Source organism: Pseudophryne corroboree, chromosome 2 (genome assembly GCF_028390025.1).
Source record: "Pseudophryne corroboree isolate aPseCor3 chromosome 2, aPseCor3.hap2, whole genome shotgun sequence".
Classification (NCBI taxonomy): domain Eukaryota; kingdom Metazoa; phylum Chordata; class Amphibia; order Anura; family Myobatrachidae; genus Pseudophryne; species Pseudophryne corroboree.
Window position 1 is genome coordinate 114,923,697 of NC_086445.1, and position 18,270 is coordinate 114,941,966.

Consider the following 18,270-nt stretch of genomic DNA (forward strand, 5'->3'; position numbering starts at 1 on the left):
GGCTTTAAATCTAGGATCGAGCACGGTGGCCAAAATGTAGTGCTCTGATTTCAACAGATTGACCACCTGTGAATCCTTGTTAAGCGAATTAAGGGCTCCATCCACAAGTCCCACATGCCTAGCGGAATCGCTCCGTGTTAGCTCCTCCTTCAATGTCTCCAGCTTCTTCTGCAAAAGCCTGATGAGGGGAATGACCTGACTCAGGCTGGCAGTGTCTGAACTGACTTCACGTGTGGCAAGTTCAAAGGGCATCAGAACCTTGCACAACGTTGAAATCATTCTCCACTGCGCTTGAGACAGGTGCATTCCACCTCCTATATCGTGCTCAATTGTATAGGCTTGAATGGCCTTTTGCTGCTCCTCCAACCTCTGAAGCATATAGAGGGTTGAATTCCACCTCGTTACCACTTCTTGCTTCAGATGATGGCAGGGCAGGTTCAGTAGTTTTTGGTGGTGCTCCAGTCTTCTGTACGTGGTGCCTGTACGCCGAAAGTGTCCCGCAATTCTTCTGGCCACCGACAGCATCTCTTGCACGCCCCTGTCGTTTTTAAAAAAATTCTGCACCACCAAATTCAAGGTATGTGCAAAACATGGGACGTGCTGGAATTTGCCCATATTTAATGCACACACAATATTGCTGGCGTTGTCCGATGCCACAAATCCACAGGAGAGTCCAATTGGGGTAAGCCATTCTGCGATGATCTTCCTCAGTTGCCGTAAGAGGTTTTCAGCTGTGTGCGTATTCTGGAAAGCGGTGATACAAAGCGTAGCCTGCCTAGGAAAGAGTTGGCGTTTGCGAGATGCTGCTACTGGTGCCGCCGCTGCTGTTCTTGCGGCGGGAGTCCATACATCTACCCAGTGGGCTGTCACAGTCATATAGTCCTGACCCTGCCCTGCTCCACTTGTCCACATGTCCGTGGTTAAGTGGACATTGGGTCCAGCTGCATTTTTTAGGACACTGGTGAGTCTTTTTCTGAGGTCCGTGTACATTTTCGGTATCGCCTGCCTAGAGAAGTGGAACCTAGATGGTATTTGGTAACGGGGGCACACTGCCTCAATAAATTGTCTAGTTCCCTGTGAACTAACGGCGGATACCGGACGCACGTCTAACACCAACATAGTTGTCAAGGCCTCAGTTATCCGCTTTGCAGCAGGATGACTGCTGTGATATTTCATCTTCCACGCAAAGGACTGTTGAACAGTCAATTGCTTACTGGAAGTAGTACAAGTGGGCTTACGACTTCCCCTCTGGGATGACCATCGACTCCCAGCAGCAACAACAGCAGCGCCAGCAGCAGTAGGCGTTACACGCAAGGATGCATCGGAGGAATCCCAGGCAGGAGAGGACTCGTCAGAATTGCCAGTGACATGGCCTGCAGGACTATTGGCATTCCTGGGGAAGGAGGAAATTGACACTGAGGGAGTTGGTGGGGTGGTTTGCGTGAGCTTGGTTACAAGAGGAAGGGATTTACTGGTCAGTGGACTGCTTCCGCTGTCACCCAAAGTTTTTGAACTTGTCACTGACTTATTATGAATGCGCTGCAGGTGACGTATAAGGGAGGATGTTCCGAGGTGGTTAACGTCCTTACCCCTACTTATTACAGCTTGACAAAGGGAACACACGGCTTGACACCTGTTGTCCGCATTTCTGTTGAAATAGTTCCACACCGAAGAGCTGATTTTTTTGGTATTTTCACCAGGCATGTCAACGGCCATATTCCTCCCACGGACAACAGGTGTCTCCCCGGGTGCCTGACTTAAACAAACCACCTCACCATCAGAATCCTCCTGGTCAATTTCCTCCCCAGCGCCAGCAACACCCATATCCTCCTCATCCTGGTGTACTTCAACACTGACATCTTCAATCTGACTATCAGGAACTGGACTGCGGGTGCTCCTTCCAGCACTTGCAGGGGGCGTGCAAATGGTGGAAGGCGCATGCTCTTCACGTCCAGTGTTGGGAAGGTCAGGCATCGCAACCGACACAATTGGACTCTCCTTGTGGATTTGGGATTTCGAAGAACGCACAGTTCTTTGCGGTGCTACTGCTTTTGCCAGCTTGAGTCTTTTCATTTTTCTAGCGAGAGGCTGAGTGCCTCCATCCTCATGTGAAGCTGAACCACTAGCCATGAACATAGGCCAGGGCCTCAGCCGTTCCTTGCCACTCCGTGTGGTAAATGGCATATTGGCAAGTTTACGCTTCTCCTCCGACAATTTTATTTTAGGTTTTGGAGTCCTTTTTTTACTGATATTTGGTGTTTTGGATTTGACATGCTCTGTACTATGACATTGGGCATCGGCCTTGGCAGACGACGTTGCTGGCATTTCATCGTCTCGGCCATGACTAGTGGCAGCAGCTTCAGCACGAGGTGGAAGTGGATCTTGATCTTTCCCTAATTTTGGAACCTCAACATTTTTGTTCTCCATATTTTAATAGGCACAACTAAAAGGCACCTCAGGTAAACAATGGAGATGGATGGATACTAGTATACAATTATGAATGGACTGCCGAGTGCCGACACAGTGGTAGCTACAGCCGTGGACTACCGTACTGTACTGTGTCTGCTGCTAATATAGACTGGATGATAATGAGATGTAGTATGTATAAAGAAGAAAGAAAAAAAAACCACGGGTAGGTGGTATACAATTATGGATGGACTGCCGAGTGCCGACACAGAGGTAGCTACAGCCGTGGACTACCGTACTGTACTGTGTCTGCTGCTAATATAGACTGGTTGATAATGAGATGTAGTATGTATGTATAAAGAAGAAAGAAAAAAAACCACGGGTAGGTGGTATACAATTATGGATGGACTGCCGAGTGCCGACACAGAGGTAGCTACAGCCGTGGACTACCGTACTGTACTGTGTCTGCTGCTAATATAGACTGGATGATAATGAGATGTAGTATGTATGTATAAAGAAGAAAGAAAAAAAAACCACGGGTAGGTGGTATACAATTATGGACGGACTGCCGAGTGCCGACACAGAGGTAGCTACAGCCGTGGACTACCGTACTGTACTGTGTCTGCTGCTAATATAGACTGGTTGATAATGAGATGTAGTATGTATGTATAAAGAAGAAAGAAAAAAAAACCACGGGTAGGTGGTATACAATTATGGATGGACTGCCGAGTGCCGACACAGAGGTAGCTACAGCCGTGGACTACCGTACTGTACTGTGTCTGCTGCTAATATAGACTGGATGATAATGAGATGTAGTATGTATGTATAAAGAAGAAAGAAAAAAAAACCACGGGTAGGTGGTATACAATTATGGATGGACTGCCGAGTGCCGACACAGAGGTAGCTACAGCCGTGGACTACCGTACTGTACTGTGTCTGCTGCTAATATAGACTGGATGATAATGAGATGTAGTATGTATGTATAAAGAAGAAAGAAAAAAAAACCACGGGTAGGTGGTATACAATTATGGATGGACTGCCGAGTGCCGACACAGAGGTAGCTACAGCCGTGGACTACCGTACTGTACTGTGTCTGCTGCTAATATAGACTGGTTGATAATGAGATGTAGTATGTATAAAGAAGAAAGAAAAAAAAACCACGGGTAGGTGGTATACAATTATGGATGGACTGCCAAGTGCCGACACAGAGGTAGCTACAGCCGTGGACTACCGTACTGTACTGTGTCTGCTGCTAATATAGACTGGATGATAATGAGATGTAGTATGTATAAAGAAGAAAGAAAAAAAAACCACGGGTAGGTGGTATACAATTATGGATGGACTGCCGAGTGCCGACACAGAGGTAGCTACAGCCGTGGACTACCGTACTGTACTGTGTCTGCTGCTAATATAGACTGGATGATAATGAGATGTAGTATGTATGTATAAAGAAGAAAGAAAAAAAACCACGGGTAGGTGGTATACAATTATGGATGGACTGCCGAGTGCCGACACAGAGGTAGCTACAGCCGTGGACTACCGTACTGTACTGTGTCTGCTGCTAATATAGACTGGTTGATAATGAGATGTAGTATGTATAAAGAAGAAAGAAAAAAAAACCACGGGTAGGTGGTATACAATTATGGATGGACTGCCAAGTGCCGACACAGAGGTAGCTACAGCCGTGGACTACCGTACTGTACTGTGTCTGCTGCTAATATAGACTGGATGATAATGAGATGTAGTATGTATGTATAAAGAAGAAAGGGAAAAAAACCACGGGTAGGTGGTATACAATTATGGACGGACTGCCGAGTGCCGACACAGAGGTAGCTACAGCCGTGGACTACCGTACTGTACTGTGTCTGCTGCTAATATAGACTGGATGATAATGAGATGTAGTATGTATAAAGAAGAAAGATAAAAAAACCACGGGTAGGTGGTATACAATTATGGATGGACTGCCGAGTGCCGACACAGAGGTAGCTACAGCCGTGGACTACCGTACTGTACTGTGTCTGCTGCTAATATAGACTGGTTGATAATGAGATGTAGTATGTATGCATAAAGAAGAAAGAAAAAAAAACCACGGGTAGGTGGTATACAATTATGGACGGACTGCCGAGTGCCGACACAGAGGTAGCTACAGCCGTGGACTACCGTACTATACTGTGTCTGCTGCTAATATAGACTGGATGATAATGAGATGTAGTATGTATAAAGAAGAAAGAAAAAAAAAACCACGGGTAGGTGGTATACAATTATGGATGGACTGCTGAGTGCCGACACAGAGGTAGCTACAGCCGTGGACTACCGTACTGTACTGTGTCTGCTGCTAATATAGACTGGATGATAATGAGATGTAGTATGTATAAAGAAGAAAGAAAAAAAAACCACGGGTAGGTGGTATACAATTATGGATGGACTGCCGAGTGCCGACACAGAGGTAGCTACAGCCGTGAACTACCGTACTGTGTCTGCTGCGACTGGATGATAAATAATGATATAAAAAATATATATATATCCTTACTGCAGCCGGACAGGTATATATTATATAATGAATGACGGACCTGCTGGACACTGTCTGTCAGCAGAATGAGTTTTTTATAGAATAAAAAAAAAAACACCACACAAGTCACACGACGAGTGTTTAACTTTTTCAGGCAATCACAATATAGTATACTATACTGGTGGTCAGTGTGGTCAGGTCACTGGTCAGTCACACTGGCAGTGGCACTCCTGCCTGCAGCAAAAGTGTGCACTGTTTAATTTTAATAATATGTATGTACTCCTGGCTCCTGCTATAACCTATAACTGCTCCCCAGTCTCCCCCACAATTAAGCTGTGTGAGCACAGTCAGATATTATACATAGATGATGCAGCACACTGGGCTGAGCACAGATATGGTATGTGACTGAGTCACTGTGTATCGTTTTTTTCAGGCAGAGAACGGATTATATTAAATAAAACTGCACTGGTGGTCACTGGTCAGTGGTCAGTCACTAGTAAACTCTGCACTCTCTAGTACTCCTAAGCTCCAGTAAATCAAGTGTCTCTGTCTCAATCTCACTCTCTCTCTTCTAATCTAAATGGAGAGGACGCCAGCCACGTCCTCTCCCTATCAATCTCAATGCACGTGTGAAAATGGCGGCGACGCGCGGCTCCTTATATAGAATCCGAGTCTCGCGATAGAATCCGAGCCTCGCGCGAATCCGACAGCGTCATGATGACGTTCGGGCGCGCTCGGGTTAACCGAGCAAGGCGGGAAGATCCGAGTCGCTCGGACCCGTGTAAAAAAACATGAAGTTCGGGCGGGTTCGGATTCCGAGGAACCGAACCCGCTCATCTCTAGTGTTTGTGAAAGGGTCATCTCTTTTTAGCAATACGTGCTTTTAATTAATCGTTATTTTTTTATTCATTGATGTGGTCAATTGCATTGCTGGTCAAATAAGGAAGTGATCATTAGCGCCATCTGATTCATTCTAGTGGATATATATATATATATATATTCTAAAAAACAAATGAGAGAGGCGCCCCTAGTGCAATATAGACAGTATGATATACCTCCACCAAGAAACACCCTAAAATTAGAGGTGTACCGTGTAAAGTGGTCTCATAACCACTTTTAATCAACGTTTCTCAGAAATCAAAACCGTTCCCCGCTTCTGGCAGTGGACTCCTGGATGTAGTGGTCACGTCTGTGTTTACGGTCTCAAACCGTGTTAATGCAAAGGATGAAGAATAGAGCAAACCATAGTGTAATACAGTTTTTAAAAATTTTTATTTATCATTACACATAAAAATATATAGTTGCCCGTACCATGGCCCTCATTCCGAGTTGTTCACTCGCAAGGCGATTTTAGCAGAGTTACACACGCTAAGCCTCCGCCTACTGGGAGTGAATCTTAGCTTCTTAAAATTGCGAACGATGTATTCGCAATATTGCGATTACAAACTACTTAGCGGTTTCAGAGTAGCTTCAGACTTACTCGGCATCTGCGATCAGTTCAGTGCTTGTCGTTCCTGGTTTGACGTCACAAACACACCCAGCGTTCGCCCAGACACTCCCCCGTTTCTCCAGCCACTCCCGCGTTTTTTCCGGAAACGGTAGCGTTTTTATCCACACGCCCATAAAACGCCGTGTTTCCGCCCAGTAACACCCATTTCCAGTCAATCACATTACGATCGCCGGAGCGAAGAAAAAGCCGTGAGTAAAAAAACTATCTTCATAGCAAAAATACTTGGCGCAGTCGCAGTGCGAACATTGCGCATGCGTACTAAGCAGAAAAACGCTGCGATGCGAAGAAAATTACCGAGCGAACGACTCGGAATAACCCCCCATATAATAAATATAAAACAGCTTATCTGATAGCAGATGTGTTAGTCCGTCACTCAACGCGTTTCGTCCGTTGCTGTACTGCAGGACTTCCTCAGGAGTGTATACATAATGGCCCACATGTGCCTCTATTTATACCCCTTTTAATTGGGGAAATTAGCTCCACTCAGGGATTTCCGGAAGTGATGTCACTTCCGGTCCCGAGTGTAAAACAACCAACCTGATTAAAAAGCTTTTATTTCTGTGCTGTATATTATTAGATCTCCCCCCAAAGGTGCACTCTGATGCTGAAAGCCCAGAAAACCTGATATCGAGTGGCGTCCCCGCTCCCGACGCCCGTGACCGCCGGAAGTCACGAGTGAGCCGGGCAGCGCTTCCGCCCTCAGTAGTTCCAGCGTCAGGCGCACTTACTGAGCATGCGCGGGACTGAGCCGGTCACAGTGCCGCCTGTCCCCGCTGCTCTTGTGTGCGCCAGCTGGAACATATCCTGCTGCCTGAGCAGTCCTCACATCACAGCCCCATATTTAGGCAGCCAATAATACATTTCTATCCGTGATCTTAATTGCATATTTCATAATGTCATTCTTAATCGGCGGAAGCGCTGCCCGGCTCACTCGTGACTTCCGGCGGTTACGGGCGTCGGGAGCGGGGACGCCACTCGATATCAGGTTTTCTGGGCTTCCAGCATCAGAGTGCACCTTTGGGGGGAGATCTAATAATATACAGCACAGAAATAAAAGCTTTTTAATCAGGTTGGTTGTTTTACACTCGGGACCGGAAGTGACATCACTTCCGGAAATCCCTGAGTGGAGCTAATTTCCCCAATTAAAAGGGGTATAAATAGAGGCACATGTGGGCCATTATGTATACACTCCTGAGGAAGTCCTGCAGTACAGCAACGGACGAAACGCGTTGAGTGACGGACTAACACATCTGCTATCAGATAAGCTGTTTTATATTTATTATATGGTACGGGCAACTATATATTTTTATGTGTGTAATGATAAATAAAAAAATTTAAAAACTGTATTACACTATGGTTTGCTCTATTCTTCATCCTTTGCATTAACACGGTTTGAGACCGTAAACACAGACGTGATCACTACATCCAGGAGTCCACTGCCAGAAGCGGGGAACGGTTTTGATTTCTGAGAAACGTTGATTAAAAGTGGTTATGAGACCACTTTACACGGTACACCTCTAATTTTAGGGTGTTTCTTGGTGGAGGTATATCATACTGTCTATATTGCACTAGGGGCGCCTCTCTCATTTGTTTTTTAGAATCCATTGAAGATCTGCCGGAACAGTGGATCATTTGGAGAACAGGCTGCCACCCCAGAAGATATAGGGGAAGTGCTCTGGACATTTTAAAGATCCATTGCAAACCGCATGAACTTTTAGAGGAAGGTCCATTGCGCCAATTATCACTTTTTTCATATATATATATATATATATATATATATATATATATGGAGAGAGTTTTTTATAGGTCAGTGCGCTTAGTCTAACGTCCAAATGTTCCTTTGAAGGAAGGGGTCGTCAAAAAGTCCTGCTGTTTGGACTTAGTCGATCGTGAATGCTCCGTCAGTGAACACCTCCCAAGCTTCTTTGGTGGCTGCTCAGTTCTTCAAAATATGACTTGGGTACATTCAGTCATGCAATTCTGTGGAGGCAGGGGAGAAGAACAAGCGCCATATGGTGTAGTATTTTAAATGAATAGGAGTGGTAGATACGTATATATAATGTAAGTACCGGGTGGATTCTTGAGATCAGGCCTGTCTGTCTCACTCTATTCTTGGTGGCTGTTCCCCACCTATATGTTAGGAGACAAAGATCATCGCCATATAGTGTAGTAACCTCGGATATATCTTAGGGAACCCTCCCCTATATTTCATGCGTACCAAAAGAAAAATTCAATATAGCATATGGGATATACTTATATCCAGATAGATCAAGTCGGTCCAGTATGATGTTTTTTTGGCTAAATCAATCGCCTGCTACTGCCTTATATAGCAATATCAAATTTTTAATCAACATAAACCATATACAAATTCAAAATAAAAATAAAAATAAAAATAAATCAAATCAAGAATCTTAGCTGATTGGTATAGGCAGTAGGCAGGTCAGTCTCAACGCGTTTCGCCTCCAGGGCTTCCTCAGGAGAATACATGATATCAAAAAGTACACATATTTATAGTTACTTTCAGTTTCATTTAGCAGCTACTTCCGGTTCGCGTCATTTCCGGAACCGGAAGTGCTCGGTCCGACTTACATCACAAATATACATGGATGGCTGAACATTTAACAGTAAATTGTATTGGTGGCGCAGTGTTTATAGAATTATGAGAGCAGTTTATTTAAACTAAGCAGATCGGACATACAGTCCGTGTGCTCCGTGAAACCGGAAATGACGCTGCTCGTCCCGGCCGCTGCCGCGTCACTTCCGGTCAAATTACATAACCAGCGTGCGTTCCAGCAGTTTTGCTGAGCACATCCTGTTATTGGTTGGCAAGCTGGATGGCGGAAATACCATAAGTAATGTCATGAGTGTGTTTTGGAGTAATAGGGAAACCGGGATCGTCACGGATACTCAGCAGCAATTCAAATGAATAAATAATATAAATTCACACAGTATACATATGTGCAATGGATTAAGATACATGAATAATTTAGAGACAAAAGGGTATAGATAAAAGTAACAGATAAATATATATACATAAAAAATAAAAAATAAAAAATACAAAAAATATGTATAAAAAATATATATATATGTGAAAAATTAATATAAAAGTTCCACATTAGTGCAGAGGTAATCCATCATCCCAAATATATGTTTTTTGGTGGGGTATGTTCCGTGCTCTTTCCTGTTTGTGCGTCATAAGCTGTGGAACGCACACATCCTCTTATCATAAAATCCAAATTTATGCCCATATAATAGCTGAGCCAGACATGTTATGCACCGATAAATCAATAAATAATTAAATAATTGAACAATTAAATAATTAAATAAATAAATAATTACATAATCCAAGGGAAGATTAAAAATTAGTACTCATCCTAAGTAATGCATTGGGTCCTACAGTGCGGGTTACATTATGAAAAGAGCGGAAGAACTATTTCTCAGGGAGCCTGTGGCACAGGCTAGAAAGGAGCTCAGCTATTATATGGGCATAAATTTGGATTTTATGATAAGAGGATATATATATATTTTTTATACATATTTTTTGTATTTTTTATTTTTTATGTATATATATTTATCTGTTACTTTTATCTATACCCTTTTGTCTCTAAATTATTCATGTATCTTAATCCATTGCACATATGTATACTGTGTGAATTTATATTATTTATTCGTTTGAATTGCTGCTGAGTATCCGTGACGATCCCGGTTTCCCTATTACTCCAAAACACACTCATGACATTACTTATGGTATTTCCGCCATCCAGCTTGCCAACCAATAACAGGATGTGCTCAGCAAAACTGCTGGAACGCACGCTGGTTATGTAATTTGACCGGAAGTGACGCGGCAGCGGCCGGGACGAGCCGCGTCATTTCCGGTTTCACGGAGCACACGGACTGTATGTCCGATCTGCTTAGTTTAAATAAACTGCTCTCATAATTCTATAAACACTGCGCCACCAATACAATTTACTGTTAAATGTTCAGCCATCCATGTATATTTGTGATGTAAGTCGGACCGAGCACTTCCGGTTCCGGAAATGACGCGAACCGGAAGTAGCTGCTAAATGAAACTGAAAGTAACTATAAATATGTGTACTTTTTGATATCATGTATTCTCCTGAGGAAGCCCTGGAGGCGAAACGCGTTGAGACTGACCTGCCTACTGCCTATACCAATCAGCTAAGATTCTTGATTTGATTTATTTTTATTTTTATTTTTATTTTGAATTTGTATATGGTTTATGTTGATTAAAAATTTGATATTGCTATATAAGGCAGTAGCAGGCGATTGATTTAGCCAAAAAACATCATACTGGACCGACTTGATCTATCTGGATATAAGTATATCCCATATGCTATATTGAATTTTTCTTTTGGTACGCATGAAATATAGGGGAGGGTTCCCTAAGATATATCCGAGGTTACTACACTATATGGCGATGATCTTTGTCTCCTAACATATAGGTGGGGAACAGCCACCAAGAATAGAGTGAGACAGACAGGCCTGATCTCAAGAATCCACCCGGTACTTACATTATATATACGTATCTACCACTCCTATTCATTTAAAATACTACACCATATGGCGCTTGTTCTTCTCCCCTGCCTCCATATATATATATATATATATATATTTATTTATTCATATAATATACGTTAAGTAGATGTTACTGTGGGTTGGATGTGATGGTATCAAAATTCCAGCAGTCGTCATCCTTTCAGAACGCCGACAGCGGTATCCTGACTGTCAAAATCCCAACGGATCCCTGTAAGTTTTTTTTTACCCTACCCCACCCTTCCTGCAGCCTAACCCCAACCACCCCACCCTCCCGCATCCTAACACTAACACCCTTCTTTCCTCAATCTTAATCCTAACCACAGTATTTACTGTTAAGGCCCATATAGACGGGCCGATGTGCGAGAGATGTGTGCTGAGCGAACCGCTCAGCACACATCTCTCCCGCCGCTCAGCACAGCGCGATCTGTGATGAACGTACGGGGGGCCGCTCACTTTACCCAGCGGGTGAAGTGAGCGACCCGCTAGATTGGCCTGCACGGCAGGACAATCTAGCACCAGCGATAGCGATGCGCGGGGCTGCGCATCGCTATCGCTGTATGGGGTACACACGGAGCGATCCTGCTTAAATGATAAGCAAGCTAGTCAGATTGCCTAGAATATCGCTCCGTGGGTACCCCCCTTTAGGATCCTAACCACATCCTGGGTTCTATATCCTGTTTATTAGAGAGTATTAGAACCAGAGATTTATATTTTAATTTAGCAGGATTAGGAATTAAAATGGGTAAAGATGTGGTTTTCACTGGCCAGCAAACACACTAAAAAACTGAAGGGGGAAATTATATTTATGGAGCAGACTCACTGGGTGGAATTCAATTGTTTGAAAAGTCGGTTGGGTGTCTGTTTTTTCCTGTCTATTAGTTAGGAAAAAAAGATACCCAACTAACTTTTCAAACAATTGAATACCCCCCCCCCCCCCATTATGCTTTAATAGATGTTGACTTACCCTACTTTTCTTTCCTCTTGCAGGTTGTAACATTGAGAAGGATGAAGTTCTTGATGTGGCTGTCTAGCCTGATGATACCAGTTCTTCCCTGCCCTGTCTACTCCATTTGGGATTAGGGATACTTCATTACTTCATGTAGCACAACAGGGATTGGGTCAAACATATTGGGATATATTTATTAAAGGTCAATATTTATCAATTTTAAAACTCTCTAAATTAATGTGTTTTAGGGGCTAAATCGCACATTTCCGAACATTGACATTTTTTTTAAATAAAAAATCATCGGTTTATAAAAATGTGCATTTTAGCCCCTGAAACGCAACATGGATTTAGATCGATTTAAAATCAATAAAAAATGTAACTAAATCGACCTTTAGTAAATTTACCCCATTGTGTTCTTACAATATTATGTGCCATCAATAAATACTTCCAAGTGTCATTGATCTGGCGCTATGTTTATTATGGATGATGTGTTTGTACAAGTACAGTAAATGGCCAAAGCATGGCTAAAATGTTTGAATACTACTATGAAATGTGATGGTACATTGATACAAGGAGGTTTTACACCTAACATAATGCAAGCCAGATATTTGCTAGTTCTAAACATACTGTACAGTACTTTACATTTTTGCTTGGTAATGTGTATTACCTTTGTGGTAGAAAGGTGTACAAAGGGATACTGTTTCATGGATATGGTCATTGTACTTTGGTAGATAGATAGATAGATAGATAGATAGATAGATAGATAGATAGATAGATAGATAGATAGATAGATAGATAGATAGATAGATTAGACAGATAGTACCAATTCTTCTATATAAATGAGTGTTAAAAATTTGGAAAAATCTATAGAGATGGAAATTTGAGATGTCTTAATGTAAGTAATATTAATCTATGGTTCTTGGCATTACCCGAGGAGCACCCGTAGCAGATACAGTAAAAAGTTACAGGACCATTTTTGTAGTTTATGAAATTACTACACACTGCAGGTGCAATCCAAATTTTGATCCGATTGTCCGTTTTGGCGTTATCATTCACGTAATGCAAGCCACCCATCATCATCATCATCATCATTATGTCAACTCCCTTTTCATACCCTCAGGGGAGGTTTATTTGAATCCTAATTATGCAGTTTTTCTATTTCCCACCTGAAGAATACCTATGTTACATTTCAGCTTCCTAACATATCGGGAAGTAAGAGAATTAGTGATGAGTCAGTGAGTGAGTGATGGTTTTCACATTTATATATATATATATATATATATATATATATATTTATTTTAATTTTTTTATTTTAAATGTCAAGGTCCCTCTGACACCTACTGTATCTTGGTTAATCTTTATAACAATATATCTAAGAACTCCTTCCCAGGAGAAATGTTAGAGGCTTATATAGTTACGATCCCCAAGCCTGGCAAGAATCAGTCCCTTTGTCAAAATTATAGGCCTATAGCACTTTTGAACTCGGATGTAAAGATCTATGTAAAATTAATTGCAAACAGGCTGAATCCGTTACTCCTCACTGTGGTCTCCCAAAATCAAGTTGGTTTTACTCAAGACAGACAGGCACCAAACATTACTAGGAGAGTCTTCTCTCTGCTTGAAGCCCATTCTGCTCAACAAAAGCCTTTATGACTGCTTTCACTTGATGCAGGGTAAGTCTTTTGATAGGATCCATTGGCTCTATTTGTCTGAGGTTCTTGCCAAGTTTGATTTCTCAGGTTATTTTTTACAAGCTGTCTTACACTTATATACCAACCCTACGGCGCGTGTCTTCGGCAATGGGTTCCACTTCTGAGCCTTCCCTATTACTTATGGAACGCGTCAAGGATGCCCTTTATCTTCATCAATTCTTCTATGTTAATAGAAAGGTTCCCTAAAGGTTCCTCACAGCACAAGTTTTGTCTTTTTGCTGATGATGTTCTGTTATTTATAACAAATCCTGAATCTTCCCTCACAGCTCTTTATAATATTCTACAAGATTACTCCAATATATCATACTATAAATGAAACACTTCTTCAGTCCTTACAGTCTCAATATAAAGATTCCTGGTAAACCTCTTCCCTTCAATATTTAGGAATCAGAATACCCTTAAAATTACAGGATACTATATCATGTAATTTTCTTCTCCTTCTTGACTATTTTACTGACCTCACGAAGCTGTGGATAAACTACGAAATATCATGGATGTGGCATCTCTCTTCCATTACAATGATGTTACTCCCCAAAATCCTTTATTTGTTTAGAATTTGTTCAAATGACTTAATAAATTCTATTCAATTATGTCTATCTGGAAAGGTAAAAGACCTAGGATGACTAGAGCTCCCCCATATAAGTCTAAATATAGTGGAGGTCCCGCTTTACCCAATCTTGCTGTATATCAACATACCTGCTTACTTGACCAATTGAAAGACTGTCTCTCACCTGGGTCTACTAAACCCTGGGTTGATGTCGAAAAATGTAATGTACCAAGGTTTCCTTCTTCTTGATTTAATATGGGTTAAGCCTTCTGCAAGGCCATATTATGCCGTATCCTTAAAAAATATCTCGGACACCCTTATAGTTTGGGATAAGTTAATTGATTCATTAGGAGAATTCTTCCTCTCTTCTTCCAATTTATCCCTACTGGTAGTTTCAAAACTGATTTCTGACCTTTCTCTACAGAACTGGCAGGAACTGGGTATTTTAAACGATTAAAGATATTTATGATGATTCAAACCTTAAATCTTTCCAACAACTACAAACTCAGTACTCAGTGCAGGATTTGTATAAGTACTTACGCATTAGATACTGGATCTCAACAAACTCATCTTCCACACTTTCCCTCCCCTCTCCTCCGCCATATATTTTGGTTACAATTTCCACTATAGGCCATAAAGGTGGTATATCCTTATGGTAAAATACTCTTTTGTCACCTCATGATAACCTGAACCTTCAAATCCAAGTTAGATGGGAATCAGGCTGAATATTCTTGATGAATGATAATTGCAATAGAGTCTTCTTAAATGTTTTTAAGATATCCCAGTCATTCAGAAATTATGTTTAAATTGATCGATGGTCTTTATCATACCCCAAATAAGCTACATAGAACTTGGACTGAATCCTCCAGATTCTGTTGGTGACAATGATGCTTAGAAGGTACACTAGTTCATACTTTCTGGGAATGTCTTATAATTAAACCCCTGTGGAATGAGATTTTTGATTTGATTAAACAAGTTGCGGGTGAGTTCCTTCCATTGCTTCCTGAAATTGTCTTCATGCATTATTTCCCCCTATCTGTCCAAGCTAATAATAAATATATTATAGGACATATATTTATCGCTACCAGGGCTGCTTTAGCCCAATATTGGAAAAGAGCAGACCCCCCCCCCCCCCCCCCCTCTATGTCGAAGGTGATTTCTAATATCCAGGGTAGCTTTGAAATGTAAACTATAGGGATTAAATACTCTATGGCCTCTTCTTCCCTCCTGATCAAATGGCAATCTTGGTCGGATTATTACAATACTCAGGTGGCCTTGCACAGTGCCATGGATTAGGAAGATTATAATGGAACTCCTTCTTACTGTCAGTGTCCTTTCTGATGTTGCTCTGTAGGTGTCATTCTTGTTTTTATTGTCGTTATCTTGCTTGATGCTAGGTCTCTATTATTACATACTCTGTAAGTGTCTGTTGCCTACTTGGTTTGCGATCAAGGGGCATGTGTACACTCATTGAATTATACTGTATTATACTTACCTGTATCCTCCTCGTTTTCCCTGTTTTTTTTTTTTTTTTTCTTTTTTGTTGTTTGTTGTAGAAGTTATTATGGATCATATTTAATACTGTTGTTATATATATGTATGTATTGATATGAATGATCTGTAATGTGAAATTATATTCTCTTTAATAAAAATATTTCAGTTAAAAAAAGAATTATAAATCAGTTAGCACAGCTTTCTGAATTATGTTGACTACACACACATATGATAGATAGATAGATAGATAGAGAGATAGAGAGATAGATAGAGAGATAGCTATTGAAGATCATTTAGACCAGGTTCTGGAATATAAATCTGAGTTATAAATGTTGCCAACATTATATAAAAGGATTGGACAGTGTTATCATTAATCAATGTGACAAGTCAAGTGTATAATGTTACCAGTGGGGTTTAATGACAGTGGTTTGTGACCCTCAGAGCCGCTATCAAGGGGCTACCCTGGGTACACTTGTCCCGGGCCCGGCCACTCTGACAGAGAGTGGAGGGCCCAGGCCGCTCATACCGCCCAGTTGCCCCATTCTCCCAGCGAAGCTGGGCTGTGGGCTTCCGCCCACTGCACGTATAGCAGTTCCTGCAGGAATCCCACCATCTCTGCTCCCGTTCTCCGTTACCTGTACAATAAAGTTTATTGTACAGCAATAAAGTTTATTGTACAGTGCCACGCTGCGCCACTGTAGAGGAGAGGGTCCACTGCCCGCCGGATTGAGGAGCAGTGCCGGAGAGGCATGACGGTTGGACGGGGAAAGAAAAGAGGAGACTGGAGCCAAGCCACAGGACTGAGGACAGAGCATGGACCACGTGACGGACAGAAGACGCAGCGCAGCAAGACCAGGTTTGTATGGTATATTTTGCAGTCATGCATCACACTTGTGCTGTGCCTCTCGCAGGCCACCACATCTAGCCCCAAATTTTTGTATTTTTTTTTAATAAGCTTTAAAACAGAGTCTCTGATAAAAAAAATTGCATGCAATAACAAAGTACTATTTTTTAAAACAATTCAAGTGATTGATTTAATTAGGTGATTAGTTTATTAATTAATTAGTGATCAATTTAATGAGGGTGGTTAGGGACCAGTGCTGAAAGTATGGCGGATCGGGGCTGTACTGCGTACCGATAAGAAATTGCCTGCCCCTCAATGCTCAGTGAAGTCCGGTGTCCGGCGGCGACATAAATCTGAAATGAGGCGCCGGTTCGTTAGCCAGTCAGAGCTCATGGAATGGCAGCCGCGGCTCCTGATTGGGCTGTCGGTCCGTGAGCTCTGATTGACTAACAAACTGGCACCTCATTTCAGATTCATGCCACCATCAGAGACAAACTTCACTGAGCATTGAGCGGCAGGAGAGGCACTGCGCTGTGCTATCCTTCCCTTACACAGCAGCGGTGAGCAGCGTGGAGGGGGAAAGGGATAGGCACTGTGGGGCATATGTGCATCTGGCACTGTGGGGCATAGGAGCATCTGGCACTGTGGGTTATACATGCATCTGGCACTGTGGGGGCATATCTAGCACTGTGAAGGCATATGTGTATCTGGCATGGTGGGGGCTATCTAGCACTGCGGGGGTCATATGTGTATCTGGCACGTTGGGGGCGTATCTGACACTGTGAGGGCATATGTGTATCTGGCATGGTGGGGGCTATCTGGCACTGCTGGGGTCATACAGTTTGTGTTTCTGGCTGGGTGGGGGCGTATCTAGAACTGTGGGGCCATATGTATATATGGAACTGTGGGGGCGAATCTGGCACTGTGGGGGCATATGTGTATCTGGCACTATTGAGGTCATATGTGTATCTGGCTCCCCATATGTGTATCACGCCCCCAATTTCATTGGTCACGCCCCATGTTGCATGTGGCCACACCCATTTTTTGGGCATGCACGCCTTCGCGCGCACGTACAGTACCACTAAGATTTATTTTCTACTTGCACCACTGTTAGGGACCTGCCTAAAGAGCCTACCTTAACGTAGTGGCAGGCTGGGGTGTGGGGGGTCCTGACAATTTTGTCCAGTTCCCGGACCCACAATTTCTGTTGGCAGCCCTGATGACCCTTGTTCCATATTCCCCAGCTAAAAGCCTGCATACATCATTGTCCATAGAACATTATTTCCATATTTGTGTAGAACAGAAGTCCTGTTCATATATGTTCTGGTCACCATGCATTGACATGTGCAGAGAGATATTACTGAGTTAAGAATATGAAAGCATAGAACAGTAGTTCCTCATAACAGTTCATATTTCTTACGCAGATAAACATGCTGTTTAATATGTTATAACCAAACTAGGAGTAGAGAACCAATACATGCATACTATGTCTCCTGGGGAGTCACTGTCTCCTACAGTACACTGACCCTTACTGAGGGATAAAAGGAGATACAATGTACAGGCAGCAAATAAATAAAGCAGGATGTGGGTACCATCCGATGTTTCAATGTTTATGATAAAACATTTTTTATTAGGGCATAAACAAAGTAATGCAAATAACTTCCCTATATACCCTAACCCGGACCATCCATGGCGCCATCTGCACGCTGCATTCCACACTGAAAAGTGACATCACAAGGGAGCGC

At 42.4% G+C, this 18,270-nt stretch overlaps 1 protein-coding gene across 1 annotated transcript in view; it reads left to right on the forward strand.

Annotated features, from left to right (window-relative positions):
• Nucleotides 1-15,752, forward strand: part of LOC134990454 (transient receptor potential cation channel subfamily M member 2-like) — a 220,330-nt gene extending 204,578 nt beyond the window's left edge. Inside the window, exon 25 of the mRNA XM_063950688.1 lies at nt 11,970-15,752. Coding sequence (XP_063806758.1) covers nt 11,970-12,013 — 44 coding nt within the window. The 3' untranslated portion in view covers nt 12,014-15,752. The remainder of the gene's footprint in view (nt 1-11,969) is intronic.
• Nucleotides 15,753-18,270: the final 2,518 nt, after the last annotated feature.